Source organism: Macrobrachium rosenbergii, chromosome 6 (assembly GCF_040412425.1).
Source record: "Macrobrachium rosenbergii isolate ZJJX-2024 chromosome 6, ASM4041242v1, whole genome shotgun sequence".
Taxonomy (NCBI): domain Eukaryota; kingdom Metazoa; phylum Arthropoda; class Malacostraca; order Decapoda; family Palaemonidae; genus Macrobrachium; species Macrobrachium rosenbergii.
In genome coordinates this window covers 32,858,427-32,876,984 of record NC_089746.1, presented here as the reverse complement: position 1 = coordinate 32,876,984, position 18,558 = coordinate 32,858,427, and the positions used below count along the sequence as shown (strand labels likewise).

The 18,558-nt window shown below is 36.7% G+C and overlaps 1 protein-coding gene across 6 annotated transcripts in view; it reads right to left on the bottom strand.

Annotated features, from left to right (window-relative positions):
- Positions 1-18,558, bottom strand: part of Snx27 (sorting nexin 27) — a 62,592-nt gene that overhangs the window by 32,630 nt on the left and 11,404 nt on the right. For 3 of the 6 annotated variants that reach the window (XM_067105487.1, XM_067105489.1, XM_067105485.1), the window contains exons 2-7: positions 16,791-16,893; positions 10,901-11,163; positions 10,147-10,276; positions 6,534-6,711; positions 2,859-2,971; positions 2,509-2,658 (exon numbers count right to left, since the gene is read on the bottom strand). In XM_067105487.1, coding sequence (XP_066961588.1) covers positions 2,509-2,658; positions 2,859-2,971; positions 6,534-6,711; positions 10,147-10,276; positions 10,901-11,163; positions 16,791-16,893 — 937 coding nt within the window. The remainder of the gene's footprint in view (positions 1-2,508; positions 2,659-2,858; positions 2,972-6,533; positions 6,712-10,146; positions 10,277-10,900; positions 11,164-16,790; positions 16,894-18,558) is intronic. The other 3 variants (XM_067105488.1, XM_067105490.1, XM_067105486.1) reach the window with 1 other exon arrangement.

Here is an 18,558-nt window from a genome sequence, read left to right as displayed (position 1 = left end):
TTTCTTTAAAGTTTAAAGGTTTTGGTTTAATATTATTTTGCACTTGGGATTTTTGAAATGGTCATGGAAACTCCTTACTCTCAATTCTAAATTTACTTCTTTTATTGTCAAACCTGTACCATCTAGGAGTATAGTACAATATTCTGGAGTCTGTATTATACAATATACAATATGGAATGAGCATTCTTAATTCTAGAGTTGACACAATTTGGTATGACCTGACAACAAAGTTGGGAGGTTGTTGATCTGCAGAATGCACATCTTATGTTACAGAATGCACATCTTAGGTTAAAGTTATATTGGTTGGTGGGATGGCCAAATTTGCTGCTGTTTTAGCATTCAAGCAGGTTTGAAATTATGGTCTAAGCTCTTGATTTAACAAGATGTTGCATTTGGATTCTTAGGAATGCATTCAGCAAACTGAACTTCATTTTTGTCCACTTTAACAAGTTATATATTTTTCTTATCCGGCATGTCACATATATAGTTTTCTGAATTGTACCTTTCTTGGAGAAGCTATCAAACAGCTTCCAAACTGATGTTTAACTGTATGTCCAATAATCCATTCTAAAGGAAATATCCTTTGAAACATATCTTAACTACAGGCAAGCATAAAATCTTTGATGTTTTGTACATTATAACAAACCTTGACTAATTTTCATTAAAAGAATAAAAAAAAATCAGGGTCAGGCAAGGTCTGACTTTCCATCTTATTTTTCCCATATGGCTCTGTTCATGGCAACTAGTTTTTACTTAATTCACAGGAAGGGTCTGAGAATATCTACTGATCATTAACTGTTCAAGGAACAGGATTGCTACTATAAGAATTTCCAATGGCTACCACAAAGCTACAATTCGACTACAAATGAATCCCACTGTTACAGTCTGCCCTATGGCTTATATCCAGGTATAAGCAGTGCTCCTGTGCCTTAAGGTTGCCAGTCAACAGAAACCAGGCTAGTAATAAACACAGAGCTGAACAGGAGACTTTCACATTACTCAACTTTAATAGCTATTCAGATTTTACATGTAAGAAGGCAAGCTGTTTGCCTCACCCTCCTGGTTCTGAGTGTGCACAAAATCAAATTATGCAAGCAACAAAACAAAAGGTTAGTCATAATGGGGTAAGAAGAGAAAATCCTGGCTACTCTGGGTTTGAGCAACAACATAAGGTTGAGTTATAAGCCACAACTATACAGCTCATCTGAAACACCACCCAAAAATGGGGGGTTAGGTGCCTAAGCGAAGTTTAGGCCAGAGCCCAGGAACTTTTAACAGGGCCAGATCCCTTCCCACTTTAGCCTTGGTCTCTAAACTTTGTAAATTTAATATAAATATTTTAGTATAGTACAAATATGGGTAAATAACAAGCTGAAGTACAAACATTTTCTATGTACAATAACATTGGGTAAGTGAAATGTAAAAGCAACATTTACATTACTACATATACATTAGTGAACAATCATGCACTGAGACTAAAACTAAAATTATTGTTCTGTGTGAAGTTCATTCTTTCTCTGCAGAGTACCACTTGACAACATTATGATCACCATCATACAAAATAAGGATGAAATTAAAGCTACATTTTATTAAAGGAGTCAAAGAAGTAGGAACAATTGTTGTTGGCCTGGATAAATGACACTTGGGTGGTAGTGTTTCCAAGGTCATAATTCTTGAAAAAGCCAAATGTAAAATGAAGTTACTGTCTACAGTATTTATGTGTATAATGTAATTATTCTTTTCTTTATTTACTACTGTGTCGTATAAGTAAAATACAAGCCCATCATTGCATAAAATACCTTTTTAAATTGTATTTTCTGGGATGGTCTGGTACGAATCAATTCATTTTGCTTTATTGTTTATTGGAAAAATTCATTTGGTACTAGTCATTTTCAGCACTCATCGTACCTTTTGGAACAAATTAACTAAAAGTACCAAAGTATCACTGTATCTAAAGGACAATAAGCAATTGCTACTAAAAATGCTCATGATTTTTTCTTATTTTAATATACTTAAATTACATTATTTTTGGTACTTTAACCTATATTTTTTTCTTATTTTAATATACTTAACAAATTATGTTATTCTTACTACTTTAACCTATGTATATACAGTACTTATATAGTGAACTGTTAAAAAATTTTGTAGCTTTAATGATTATTTTTGAAAATGACCTGATGATCATCCATAACTATTTCCAATATCTTATATTTGCTTTATCAAGCATATATAAACATGCCCTAAACATAATGCCAATGTGATTAATAAGGTATTTTTGTTAACTGTATTAAATTTTCCTGTAATGTTTGGCAAATAATGTACTGTACTTTGTAATTTTCAGTTCGACCCCTGAAAATCATCAAAAAATTCAAAAAATTCAAATCTCAGATTAGTCAGAAATTCATATTTCAATGGCCAAAATTAACATGGTTATTAAAGTTTATTTCTCATACTTCACACTTCCTCACCATGCTTGTAGCAAACACTATCCACAGAAAATAGTCCTACCTGTAAATACTGTTCTTTTCGAGCTTCATCTTGTAATGCTTTTAGTTGATATAATTGATCTGTGGGCTTGATATGACCTCTATTGACATCTTCAACCGCAGTCCAGAACAGCCAGGTATGAGCAGTATCATCTGAACTACACAGACGTAACTAAAAATATCATGGAGAAACCATCACAAACATGACAAAAGTAAAAAAAATACAGCAAAAAATACAAATTAGAATACAAAAAACCATATATAAATCAAAACAAATCATTAAACTTCACTATCCAACATTGTATTTACATATTAAGTATAGTTCTTGGTGAGATGATTTTTTTTATAAAAGGCTTTGATTCCACAACTTACCTCTCGATGTGGATTGAATAACCAACGGTGTATACACAAACAAGTTGCAGTTGCTGTACTATAATTCTGAATGTATAAGTTATGAGGCAGCTCATCATCACATATTTTACGTTCTGAGTGAGAAAGAAATCTTCATATCAATAAGGACTTCAAATCCACGTTAATTCTACAACAAGCCCATTTACTTATAAAAAGCTCAAATCTAAGATGTGAGAAATTTCTTAAGACACTCCATTCCTTATCCACAGGAAATCATCTGCTGGCTGGCAGCAACATACATGCTCCTCATGGACCTAATGTTCCAAGCCCCATTTTGCACACCATGTTAATTACTATTTTACCATCAGCCCACTAACTGGTAAGTAAGATTTCAATCATATTCCATAAGTGTTTTCATTGCTTGCTGAGTGGGATTTCTCTGGAAGGTTCTCTGCTAGAACAGTTAGTGAGACCTCTAACATGACAATTATGGTCATTGGTCAATTTCTTCCAAATGCTCTTTCTGGAATAAGCATACATCTCTGCCTGAAGAAGCAATAGAGCCAGACCCACAAGCAAAGGCAGCCTCCAGTGACTATAGCTAGGCAGCAAAACATTTGCTGACTTCAAAAGCTTTAAGAGGAGGTTCACAGGGTTGGACGGGCAGAAATAGCAGAGCAACTAAAGACAACAATAGAATGGGCAGTCAAGAAAGTACCAGCAGCAGCAACAGCAGTCAGTTAAGCTGCCATTATTGCAGCATCCAGTATAGCAGGAACAGGATGAGCCCAGGCAAAGGAGGTGCAGTAGGTGCAAAAGAAAGGACACAAAACAGCAGGTGGTGCCGGAGTAACAAGAGCAGTAAACACAACAGGAGCAGCAGGCTCCATCTGAATAGCATAACTGGTAGAGGCAGCAGACTAACAGATTTCACAGGTAGCACATGTGAGGGCACAGTTCTATTTGCCACAGTAATGGAATCAGCAGGAGTAGTGAGCAGACCAAGTTCAGCAGAAACAGCTTCCAAAGCCAAGGCAAGAGACTGAAAAGCAGCAGGAACTACAAGAACAGCACACACTGCCGGTGTACCAGGTACAATGGGAGCAGCAGACACAGGTAGACATGGCAGGTGTAGTACACAGGTAGAGCAGAAGCAGCTAATGCAGCAGGTGTAACAAGGAACTCAGGAACAGAAAACATAGCAGATGTAACCGGACAGCTGGCATACAGGGGTCACAAAGCCAACACAGCCAAAGTAATAACTTGACAAGGATGGTCTGGGATTATTCCAGATATAGAGGAGAAACCATTTCTTACAAGTGTGAAAAATCTCATACCAAAATATCACAGCAGGAATGAGCAAGCAAGCAATTAAAGAATAGGGAAAGTTGAGCTGACAGTCTGGCCATCAGGAACAGCAGGAACTGCATGTGAGAAGTGAGCAGCTGAGCAGACAGGCTGGGCAACAGACAGAAGAATATCACTAGATGACTGATGGTTCTTCATCTTAACTGACAATGAGGAAGATCCAGAGACTGATCAAGACAAAAAACTCAAGAGCAAAAGAAGCAGACATACACACAGTGGCATGCCCCTCCCTCGTGACCTGTATGACCTCATCTCATATAGCTACCACGGTGTGGAAAATGAATCGCAACACATCCCACAGGTATGAGCAGGCAAACATCACTGTTCATAATAGGTTTAGTTCTGTCTCTGGTGGGAACATGATGGTCCAACAGACCTTCCCAAGACAACCCTCAAAGATTTGCATGGGACATTCTCTAGGGTGCATGGCAAAACAACTGGAAAAATGCACAACCAAAAACAAAAAATACTAAACAATGATGAACATATCACAGTACAAAACAATAAGAGCAAAAACAAGGAATAATCACTTTCACTGCAGAAAGGAAACTAACAGACACAAATTATGGGAAGCAAAACAGATGTGTAATAACTAAGAAAAAACAACAAATAAAAACAATTATCAGTACATAATTACACAACACTACAAAATATATTGAGAGAAAAGCTGAGCCAGTACTTCATGCTCAACAAAGAAGATTTATCATACCAAACCTACCTTTGGTGCTAATTAGCAAGCAGCTTATTCACTAGTAAGCTACATATGGTGGAAAATAATGAACAAAGGACTAGAAAGAAAACTGAGACTGTGAGTTACACACAAACACTAACAAAACTGAAATTCCAAGGTAAATTAAATAAAAAGGTATAAAATGAGGCAATATTACTTATGAGAACTGGAGCTTACAATACTAAGGTTAAAAGCTGTTCAAAAATTACAATACTAAGGTTAAAAGCTGTTCAAAAATTACTGGGCAAAGAAACTGGAGAGACTCTAGTGGAGATTTGCCGAGTGCTTAAGACACTCAGACTATGAGAAGGGTAGTTAGTACATACTGGAGGGTCCACAACCTATGAGAAGGGTAATTAGTATATACTGGAGGGTCCAGAGTGCACAAGTGTGAATGATTACTCTCCTGCCAGGATGACAAAGGGGAAGTGTATTTGGAGGCATTCCTGGTTACAACTGTAGGCATGATATGATTAATAGGGTTATAAAAAGCAACTTATAGATAAAAAAATATATGAACCATATGAAGTTGACAGAGTATGTGCCATTCCAATTATTTAGGAGTTGAAAGATAAAAACTAGTTAGGACCCATGACTGTCAGGAACAGCATGCAACTTATTAAATATGAGAGCAATACTTATCAGGCAAGCCAAACAGATAGACATTAATATGATTGTGTAATCAAGTAAATATGATGTAGTTTGAAATTGTAATTAAAATTTTTTTTATACCGTATCATTTTTTATACAGTATCATACATCAAAAATAATAATTCTGTAATATATCTTAGACAGGCTTAAAATTACAGTACCATATCAGCAATGAATGTCTAGAGGAGACACAGAGGGGAGGAAATGAAGGAATTTTTTAGGCTAGTAAGACCGCCTTTCATTCACCTGTTTATGTTAGTTTGTAAGATTATAGTACAGTATGTAAATACAAATAACTATAATGTATTTTCATGTCTTAATAATCAATTTGTGTGCCATACCACAAAAAACAATAAATACTGCTGAAATATATCTTTAACAGGCTTAAAACTATAGTATCAGAAATGAGTGCTAATACAACAGAGAAGACAAAGATGCTAGACCAGTCTTAACTAGTCACTGAATAAGTCAAAGGCCATCACTGTAATTCAGAAAAATGCATATCCTGTGTGTGGGCATACCCTCTAACATGCATAAGGATACAGGTTTTACTGTTTCTTATCTTTCACAGAAATACTTAAATACCAGTAGGTAAGAAGCTTCAAAATAACACTCTTTAGAAAGGGCCGTGAAGGTCAGGAAAAAGAGGGGTACTTCAAATTTTTAAAGATAACACTCTCCAATTTGGCCTCCACTTCCATCCACACACTTCAGTCCATACACTTATTGCCAAGAACTTCAATCCAAAGGCTTTGAAAAGTATAATAAACTTTGCATAAGAATATATTAAAATTATACAATCTCCATCCTCTAAATATAAAGCAAAATAACACACTAAGCCTTAACTTTTCAAGATAAAACCAACTAAGCTTTCACCAACTAGTGCAATGTACTTCCACTTTCAGTCAAAATCAAAAATACTCTGGTAACATATAAGGCATACTTACCAAAATTATATTCTACTATTTCAAATAGAGCAAAACATTTGGCTGTTTCTGGGGGAATGTTGATTTTTTCAACTACTGCTTGATAGACCTGATGAGCAAGTACATTCTTTGCTTGTGTTACAGTTACAACAGTCTTATCAGGTAGTAGCACCTTCAGGTCCACACGAATACTGTTACCCTGAGAAGCAATAAAAAAATCAGCTATTATTTGTTTTATATATTTACCTTATCAAGGCTAGGCTTAGAAATGAAAGTTCACAGTAGTTCTTCAATCTTTCATCATAGTAGTACTTCAATCTTTCATCTATCCTCAGTGTGATAATGACCTACTTTATATAATTGACCAGTTAGTTAGTTATAAATGATTTGTTTAACCAGACCTCTGAACTCTTTTAGGGTTCTTCTCGGGCTGGGAGATATATATGATTTATAGTTACTAAAACCAGCATCGCAACATCTTGGTCACTGATCCCGTAATGACATTAAATATGTAGGAAAAATACATACATTATACATATATATATATATTATATATATATATATATATATATATATATATATATATATATATATATATATATATATATATATATATACATATATATATATATATATATATATATATATATATATATATGTGTGTGTGTGTGTATATGTATGTAAGTATACATATATATGAACTGAATCACGAAAATATGGAATGTGATGAATATATAAATAAAGATAAAATCCACGAAGGAAAGGGAAACACTGGAGTGCTGCGAGGCCTTTCGACTCTTTCGTCCTTGACTCTGCAGACTGAAGAAATATAACAGTAAGTTTACAAAGAAAGCTCATATAAATGACAGATGGGGATTATAAAGGAAAAATATGTACCTGGAATCCAACACAATTGAAGAATTAGTAGAACTGCCAAAACAGGGTCAAACATTTAAGAGGCTTTACAAAGGATTAGGATCAACCATTCAGAAGCAGGGACAGGACAATTAAAAGATTATACAAGGGCGTGACTGACCACCCAAAAAATAATAATTTTTGCAAGATGAACATTTTTACAAATGAAAAATTATATTAAACATACGGATACATAGAAAATATATATAAGGTAACTAATTTGTAATTAAGTCAGTGATTTTATCTTTTAGGTCATTCTTGAACATTTTTCTAATGCAGGGGTCCAAATAATACATGCCAGGGCTAAGGTTAAAATTACAGCTGGAAGCAGGCTGGATAATAGCAGACTCCAATAGATTTCTTGAAGAGAAATCTTTCGATCTGGCAATTACTGAACTTTCAGTCCAATTAATCCTGTGAGAGTTTTCACTTAAATGAATGAATATAGCACTGGATGTTTGTCCAGTTTTGACTGAATACTTATGTTGCTTAATACGTACATCTAAATCTTTTGCTAGATTGGCCAATATAAAAGAGGGCAGTCAAACATGGAATTTTATATATTATGTTGTTGTTTTCCTTAGGGCTATTTTTTATTAACATTCTTTTTAGTGTGCTATTACAGGAAAAAACGAGGTTGACATTAAAAGGTTTTAGCAATGATTTTATGTTTTCAAAACCACTAAAATAAGGCAAGCCAAGAATGTTCTTAGGGGTTTCTATTTTGATGTTGGTAAGTGATGGCCTGAATAAAAATGGACATAAGCTGTTGGTTGATTTCCTATAAATACTGAATTTGCATTGAAATGGTTCTCTATGTATTAAAACATCTAAGAAAGGGAGGCAACTGTCTTTTCTAATTCTAAAGTAAACTTAATGGATGGTACCTGGTTATTCAAATTAGAGAGTAAATCATTTACATCAATCCCAGGAGGCAAAACAGCTAAAATATCGTCAACATACCTATACCACTTTAAAGGGAGTATAAATGATGTTAGGTAAATATCGTTTTTCAAAGAATTCCATGTACAAGTTTGAAAGGAGTGGGGATAAAGGGTTGCCCATTGCCATACCAAATATTTGTTGGTAAAATGAACCACTGAATATAAACTTATGGCCCATATAAAAAGAAGGGCAGTCCAAACATGGAATTTTATATATTATGTTGTTGTTTTCTTTAGGGCTTTTTTTTATTAACATTCTTTTTGGTGTGTTATTATAGGAAAAAACAAGGTTGACATTAAAAGGTTTTAACAATGATTTTATATTTTAAAACCACTAAAATAAGGCAAGCTGAGAATGTTCTTAGGGGTTTCTATTTTGGTGTTAAGGTGATGGCCTGAATAAAAATGGACATAGTTAAGTTGTTGGTTGGGTTACTATAAATACTGAATTTGCATTGAAATAGTTCTCTATGTATTAAAACATCTAAGAAAGGGAGGCAATTGTCTTTTCTAATTCTAAAGTAAGCTTAATGGATGGTACCTGGTTAATCAAATTAGAGAGTAAACCATTTACATCAATACCAGGAGGCAAAACAGCTAAAATATCATCAACATACCTATACCACTTTAAAGGAGTATACATGAAATATTGTTTTTCAAAGAATTCCATGTACAAGTTTGAGAGGAGTGGGGATAAAGGTTGCCCACTGCCATACCAAATATTTGTTGGTAAAATGCACCACTGAATATAAACTTACAAATGCACAACCTAGTGAGTGAAATAATATGACTTACAGGTAGAGGTAATCATGATGGATTAGTTCATTACTAAGATACTCTAAAATGGAATCTATAGGGACTTTAGTAAAAAGAGAACAAACATCAAAACTAACGAATCTATCAGTGGGGCAAAAAGTGATTTTGTTTATCAACTAAATCTAGACAATTATATACATGAGAATCGGAGATAGTTCCAAGTAAGGGGAACAAGAGCTTGGTAATATATTTCGAAAGTTTATATGCTATTGAGCCAACAGTACTCATAATAGGCCGCATAGGATTATTTTCTTTGTGCGTTTTTACTAATCCGTACAAGTAAGGTAACAAGGGAAATTTTACTGACAACTGACCTTTTAGTTCTTTTTTTATCTTTAAGGATTTTTTTCACTGTACTGTTGAAATTTTTTTATGACTTGATCAAGGGGATTTTTTGTTAGTCTTTTAAGTCGTATCATCATCCAGTAGGGCTTGCATACGTGACATGTAGTCAACTTTATCTAAAATTACAATACTATTCGACTTATCAGCTTTTGTGTTGTGGATTGTATCGTCTTTTTTAAGATCGGTCAAGCTTTTCTTATAGCAAGCAGGGAAATTACTTTCATGTCTAACATTCGCTGCTCCATAAACAATACCTTTAATTATGTCAACATGATTTTGAGGAAGATCACAATATTTTTCAAATATACATAGGGACAGTGAAAAAAAAAATCCTTAAAGATAACTTAAAGACTAAATTCATTTTCAAAGACTACACAACATTTCTTGCAAACTGCAGGTATCACTAAAGGAAGTTGACTAACAATATATACTAGCAAAGGTATTTTCTAACAAGGAAAGTCAAATAGAACTAACTGAATTATCAAATCAAATCTGACTAAAGCAGCAATAAAAGCTTGCAGAACATAAAATAACATAATATACATCCCTTTTAAGACCACCATTAACACAATGATAAATATTTCTATCTAATGCCTATACAATATGACACTCACCTGGTGATCGTCAGAATCATTCAAGAAATCCTGCATTATATCAGATTCTGCAATGACACGAACAGCACAAACTTTCTCAAGGTATAATTCAAGTCCTCGACGTCTTCCATCTAGCTGTTGTTCAGATAACCTTCAAGAAAAACCATACATTTCTTAACTCCTGCATGAAAAATATGCATCTGAATATAATAAAAATATAAAACCTTCAATCATCCAATTAATGCTTTAAGTTAACATGTTATACGATCAAGTCATTTCTAGTACAAAAGCAATGTTTAAGTCCCAATTATAAAAAACCTTAATCATACTATGAAAAGTGCAGCATTAGATCTTCAGCATTTTTAATAATAACAGTACAGCATTAAAATTAGTATTTATCATTAACCAATGCCATCACATTATTATCTGTAAAAAAATAATGCAACAATATTGTCATGTACCAAGATGTATAAGAGAGTTTAAAGTTTTATATCTTTCAAAATCAAACCTGAATTGGCAATTGGTAATAATAAGATCATCTAATTTTCATTTACTTTTCACATTTAAGCAATTAAAAAAATAATACTGGAGTGAATGGCACACCTGAGATCAATCAATATTCTTCCAATAGTTACCATAACTGCAGTTGTAATTCTAACTTTATTTCAAATTACAATGCAGCACAATTTTAAAGCAAAAATGAAAAACACCATCCAATACCAAAATTAAAAATTGCTTTAAAATTTTACATCTCAACACTCCAGGAACTACTTACGAAAAAGGCCACTTCCCTGGCAGCTTTGGGAAGTTGAAGTCCATGAACTCTCGTTTGAGATTATTGTGTAGATTTGAGAATTCTCTGTACCTGCGGGCACACAAGTGTCTTCCCGCCATATAAATATTGAAGACAACATATTTTTCAACACCAGACTCAATATATGAGTAATCTGGAATCGATATTGGGAGAGAGCGTTTTTCACTGTAGTCAATGTATGAAAAACCAGAGGTTTCTTCACTTGGTTCCAATCTCTCAGCCTCCTGGAAGAAAGTAAGACACTACAGTACCTGGTCATGTACAATGTGGCTTGTTGAACAAATAATTATAAAATGTAACGTATGCATATCAGAAAAAATGTAACCCAAGCATATCAGAAACTCTGTAAATGAAAACCAACGTGTTTCGAACCAATTAATTATAACATATGCTATTATGAATTTGAGCTATTACCATTTCCCATAAGGTTGGTACAAAAAATCTAATAAAAGCCAACTTGGTATTTTCTGGTCTGGCTGTCCCAAAAGTCTGCAAGGTACACAAAAATGCTATAAACTTTGGTAATAAATCTTACTGTGAAGAATTAGGACATCAGCGAAGATAGGGCAGAGACACAAGTGTATCATGTTTTGCATTCTATGCAATGTAACATTTTTGCAGTAATATGCCAATTTTTAAAGTACTGTAATTGTATTTTTCATAAGTGTACAAGCCAAAACCTTTAATGCACAAGTACAGTAAACCCCCCGTATTCGCGGGGGATGCGTACTACACCCCCCCTGCAAATAGCTAAAATCCAGGAATACTTAAAACCCCTCTAAAAACACTTAGAACTGCCTATTTTGATAGCTCAAACACAAAAAAAAACTAAAAATTTCTTATATCCGAGTATTTTAATAGTTTTATCATAAAAAGTGCATTTAGTCATGAAAATGGTATGAAAATACAGTAATTAGTGAATATTTTTCAGTGAAAAATACAGTGAATGGGCAAATTTTCCATGAATAATGTGCATATACGTTCCACAGAGAAATCCGCAAATAGGTGAGTCCGCAAATCGTGAGACCGCGAATACGGGGGGTTTACTGCATTCCTAACCACAATCTGGAATCGCTCATTGAAACTTAGTACACAGGAAGTTACCTGTGTAGTTAAGGGAAGTGAGTGTGGGATTACCCCTGAATCACCCGCCATCACCAAGCACATTTTCCTTCACCATCAGGGACAGGGCAGGGTGGTTCAGATAGGAAATATGATAAAAGCCTGTTGTTTGTATACATAGGAAAAACACAAATTACCTTAAAATTGATTTGCTCCTACAAAATACAAGCCATTGCCTTTTATGTAGAGACTCCCTCTAAGTAGGAGGTTGTCTCTATCAACTGTGAACTGACTGGAGGTTGAAACCCACCCAGAAATGTCATGGTCCAAGTCATGTATGTGACCAAGAGTGAAGTCTCCTGTAACCTCCTACTAAATCTGTCATAGGAATGCCAATTGGCAGGACCCTGAGACTGAGCAAAGGTTTCTAGAGCTTCATTCAAGTAAGGAAATGTTCAAACAACCATGTGTTATCCCCATGAGGGTTACACAAGTTGGTGGGTAGCTATTGGATGATAGACTAATGGCTTCAGATTATGGCTCTACCACTGGCTCCCCCTTTTAAAAGGAAAAGCAGGGTGTTTAATCCTACCTCCTGAAGCTTTACGACTGGTTGCTCAACTGAGTCGCCTTCTGAAAGCACACTCAGTCCAGCATGTACTTAGACCAAGTTGCAGCCATACACAGACATGAAAAAGGAAGAATGGGAGTGAGGCCAGTCACTTTACCATCTGACCTTAGGATACAATAGGAGAGATGCTTTTATCCCAAAAAAGAGCTGGGTGTTTTCAAAACCTGTTGAGAAGCCATCAAAGGCCCAGGGAAGAGGAGTCTGGGAAACTTTGAGTGACAATCATTGGTAGAATGATGTAAAGGTGGTCTGATGCTTTAGACACCTACCTTCATTAGCTAAGTTATCAAAATGTTACTCCAAAATACAAGGGATAGTTCCATGCCCCTTGATTTCTTAAGTTTTTACTTGAACTGCACAACTAGTTGTCTACTTGCAAAAAGCATCAAAAGTTCATTTAATACATCACAAAACCAGGAAGAAAAGTGTGTTCCTAAACACCCATTTCTTGTGTTTGCCAGTACTGGCAAGAGGCACTGACAATCTGGCCTCAGAGGCTGAATCTTACCTAAGTAGCATCTACAGCTCACACCAGGCATGGAAACCACTCGTTCAGACCACCAATAAGGCCCCAGAGAGAGAGAGGAAATGAAAGCCTTTAAATCTCTCGTCTGAACTGATAAATCTCATCACAAAATAAGGAAATATAGAGAATGAGATATTCCATCCTTCAAACAACAAACAGGAAGACCACATTGCTCATTAGGACCAAGATCTGCCGAATGGAAACTAACCAGTGAGATGCATCCCCCCGACACCTCATTACCAATTTAGGATTTTCCACTTCTGCTAGTTGGTAGAGTGGCCAACAGGTATACTCTCTGGGAGCCTGCCAAGATCCAACAGAATGGGAAGCCAGAGTGATGAACACAAAGTTGATCACTCAGTGGGACAGAGTGAGTGGAGGGAAGGCATAGGCATTCAGAATATCCCAAGGATACTGAGTGGCATCCTCCAGGACCGTCCAAAGATCTGACTGAGAACAGAAAAGAATACCAGGAGCTAAATGTTCAGTCATGTGGCAAGGAGGTTGATCACCAGTGGTTCTAAAAGCTCGAATAACCTTCACCTCACAAATGAGTAAGGACTATGTGCTTGTCCCTATGCCCAAGTCACTAGGTTGATCTGTCAAAACATTTCTCATTCCCAGAATGTACCTGGCTAATGGTTCAATGGTATGGTGAATCAGACACTCATGCAGGTGTGTGACCCAACCCTCTCACAATGCTTCTGTAAGCAAACACATCCAGGAGGTGGAGAGTTTAGGGGGAACTCCTGCAAGAAGGTTCCAGTCATCCATCAACCATGCAAGATACTCTTTATTTGCCCACCCGTAGTGCAAGCTGGGAGGGAGGATCATTTGGTACTGTTCTCTGTCATTTCAGCTGTCGCTGACATGAGTGAAAAGGAAGGCACCCATGCAGAACAAGCTTCCCAAGTAGCAACAAGTGGCCAAGAAGACCTGCCAAAACCAAGCTGGCCGACAATAAAAAAGACCACCCACGTGCTACTTCCTCTGTTGCTTGCGGACAGGATCACACTGTTCCCAATTTATCACAATCCACATGTAGTGACCAAATGGGATTAGGCACTCTCTGTTCCATAATAACTGTGCCTTGAGGACACTGGAACTAACCAACCACCTGTGAAATGTGGCAAGCATACACTCTGCGAATGAGTCCAAGCAAGAACCAAAGCGGACACCCTTGTGAACACCAATAGGGCCAGTGTCAATCTGATTAATAGTTGCACAGTACCAATGAAGACAAGGCAGTTATATTTCTTGGGCCCTTCCTCTTGAATGAGTAAGGTGCACCAGTCTGCTATGATGGCCATTTACAAGAATGGCATACAATCAGTACCAACAGTACAGTACTGGACTGTGTATCCCAGACTGAGGGTTACCATATACGGAACTGGGTTCCAGCCATATTCTATCAACCCACAGAGCTCCTATGTTCAGCAGACACCAAACTAGAAGAGGTAACAGGGAATGGGTATGTACTCTTAATGCAACCCCATGGCCAGTGGTGAGCCATGAGCCAGTCAAGAAACAGCACGATTGTGATAAGCTGATTATCCCAGTACCCATCAGCAGTGTACTGATATCTTGCACCTGCAAATGCCATCTGGGTGCATACAATAGATGTGTTTCAGGCAAAAATATTGGTGGAAGAGCCAGTAGCCGCCCTCTTGTACAGGAGAGAATGAGTCGGCACAGGGTACTGAGAATGCTTGGCGAGACCTGTATCAGCCATACATTGAACAAAACATCCAGAACCAGTGAAGGGTACCCACTTGAAGTCTTTCCCCACTTCTTATGCCAGAACACCTTGGGCTTCTTTTTACATTAGGAAGATGAAAGAGACAACCAGGAAGAGGATGAAGAGCTCAATAATGCCAAGGAGGATGATCAAGAACATGTTGCAAACTCCTCCTTGCTTCTAGCTTGAGTTTTGCTCTCCCCGGAGAAAGTAATCCGCTCTAGGTTAGGTGTGTCATCGCTTCTCATTAAAAGCGCTATGGTTGATGCCACTGAGGAATCTGCCATGGTAGAAGAGAAAACAGCTTGCTTGATTCCTGAATAACAGGGAACCCTATGATCAACAACTTGATCTAAGGCACAACAAGCTTCTGGAAACTACAGCAGTCCAAACAAATGCCTCACCTACTGAGTGAACCATATAGATTTCTCCAGCCTATGAGAAAGGCTCAACAAAGGGGCAGTGATCATTCAGCTAACGAAGAGCCAAACAGTCTCTGTTCCAACCCTGCTGAGGGCAATATAATCAATAACTGCAGCACAAGCATCCTGTCTTTATGCACATGGTTTGGCACCATGCACATACTGGGCAATAGGGTAGTGGTAACTTTACCCGTCAAGCTTTGCGAGAAGCACAGTCCAAGTACATGCCTTTTTTTTAGGTTGTTTTTTTACTGATGGTAACGTAGTTAAAACAAATTTCTAAATACTTATTTTATTCTTGACTGTGAACTTCTTTTGGATTGTTCTTTACTAGTGTATACAGTAATCTTATGTTTTGGTGTTTGGCCTCTATTTAGGTTGAAAATGGCTTAATGTGTTGAAGCCAAAACATCCCCATGTAATAAAGATGTTCAATATACTGTAGCCATTTCAGATGATACTATTATGTTAATGCAGCTCCTGTACTACCAGACCACTAGTGGAACAGGGTGCAGCACAACTGTGCCCAAACTGATCATCCCAGCACCTGCGAGTACAGCAGAGCAGAGCCTGTTGCATGCAAACCTCCTCTCGGTATGCACACAGGCCAAGGACTGCACATATACTAAACTCTACCAAGCATACTTCCAAAGTAGCACACATGCATGAGTCACTGGCAATCATTCTGTAAGAGAAGACATGTGAGACTTGGGGTAATCAGTACCCAGAAAACATTTAAACATCAAGCATGACGAAAGTCGTATAACCATTAAACACACTTCAGGAGAAGCACGAGGCAAAAGGAGTAATGTGCACCCCTATATGCACAGTCACAAGACCATGACATACATACAATCAATACCAGGTGATGTACCTTGCCCAGAAGATACCATGTGCAAAGAGTAGAGTTCCAGGCCATGGTCAGTCATTCCATGAAGCTCCCCATGTTCAGTGAAACCAAACTGTAGAGGTCATGAGAGAGTGGGTGAGGTGTCATTTGTTAGCTGTTGTAAATGACAAAACATGATCAAAAACCATCATCCTACCATTTTGCACTATGGAGGACATGATAATGTTGATGTAGAAGATAAGCCCTGGTTTTCAGATGTATCAACACATACCATAATTGCATTTACATAATTTGTAAATACACGAATAAATATCTTTTTTAACATATTCTTCAAAAGCTACACCTCAATTTAGAGTAAATTACTTTACTTCAATGCATAATGTCCAATCCATACGAAAACTTTTATAACAAAGAAACTTAGTGCACTTGGTCTCTACTGCTTATTATGTTTACTACAATATCTGTACTAGAAAAATAAGGCAGTTGATTTTAAATAGTAAAACCCTATAATGTTTACTACATTAACTATCATAGAAAGCCATAATGTTTACTACATTAGCTATCATACAAAGACAAAGTACAGTAGCTGATTTCAAACATTAAAAAACCCATAAACTCTTACCTTCTGTGACACAGATATTACGGTCAATTTCAAAACATCACCTCCCTGCTTGATGAGTTCAACAACATAACGATGCTCTGCTCCTTCCACATTCACTCCATTCCTACGAAAAAAAATAGAATGGTTATTTGAACAGCTGTAATTGTCAACTACAAATTATAATTTCTTTGGCAAATATGCCTACCAACACAAAATTCCATTGAGACCTGAAATAACAACTGAACTCTGACAAATTAGTTACAGAAAAGAAGAATTATTTCTCAATACATTTTACCAAGAAGTAACATATAAGAAATTTACAGTCTGACAGAGATAAACTCCATCCAAGAGTTGGAAACAGTCATGTAAATCAAGTTACGAAAAGTCTGCGAAGGTCTCAACATGTTTTCAACACAGTGATACTGATACATAAGTAAAATATGATTTATCTACATGCCACGTAATAACACTAAACACAAAGGAACCTACAACAGACCATAACAGTCTGGATGGAACTGTGGCAGAATGCTGACAAGTAGGGAGACCTGGTCATGAGGAAAAAAAAAAAAGGGGGGGGGCACTGATGAGAACCTGGATCAAGCGGGAATACACGCAGAAAGTGACAATGTATAAGAAAATGGAGAGGACTCGGCAACCATCCAACAGCAAAAAAGGGGAGGTGTAATAACGTAGGCTAAATAAGGATAGTGATTAATGAGGTTCAATGATTAATGAGACTCAAAATTCTTTGGAGCCAACAGGATGGAAAAAATAACGTTTATAACTATTCCAGGTGAAATTACAGATGACAGGCATATTATATAGCCTATACAGTAATACTACAGTAACATCTTGCTTAGTAACCTAGCTTTAAGGTAGCCTGCCAAGATTCCTAGCCTATGATTTAAGTAACACCAAACAAAATAATTATTACTACTAAATTGTAAATGCATTAGATGCACATCGGTATAACCAATATTTAAAATAATCTGTAATTTTTCTTGTGATAAAAACCAGAGCCTTTCAACAGCTGGTTCCAGCTTACATTGAGAAAGACTATATAAATAGGAGTCTTTTTCAGTGCAAGTTGGAATCAGCTGCTGAAACTTGGTTACAAGGTAGTTAACTAGTGGTTAAGGTTAAGTGGGAAATACTCTTCATTCTCCTACCCTCATCAAGCACTGTTTCCTAGGGGCAACAAGAACAAAGCATGGTAGCTGAGATGGAAAATATGGTAAAGGGGTCTGGTTTGTATACCATGGAAGAATACAGATTACTTTAAAATTTTGTCTTTTGTTCTTACAGAAATTCAAACCACTGCCTTTTAAATGTAAGAGACTCACTGCTTACATGGAAGGTCATCTCAGTCAATTGACTGAAAGTTAAAAACCACCAGGAAATGTCAGAATCTCAGTCACATATGTGACCAAGGGGAACAACAACTCCAGTAACCTTCTACTTGGTCTGTCTTGGGGGACAGATGCCAGAGTGGTAGGGCCCTGAGCCTCAGAGAATTTTCCTAGTCTTGATCAAGCAAAGAAATGCTCAGAGAACAATGGGTTACCCCATTAGAGTTACACACGGCAGAAGGCAGCTTTACCTACCTGTAAGACTAATGGGTTCAGAATATGGCTCTACCACCAACTGGCACCCTTATTTAAAAGGAAGAGTGGAGGGAGTAACATCTTTTACCCTGAAGCTGTAAAACAGGTTGCTCAACAAAGTACCAACCTGCATGCATGCCTGGTCCTGCAAAAGGAGCTGAGCAATTACACAACCTGCTGAGCAG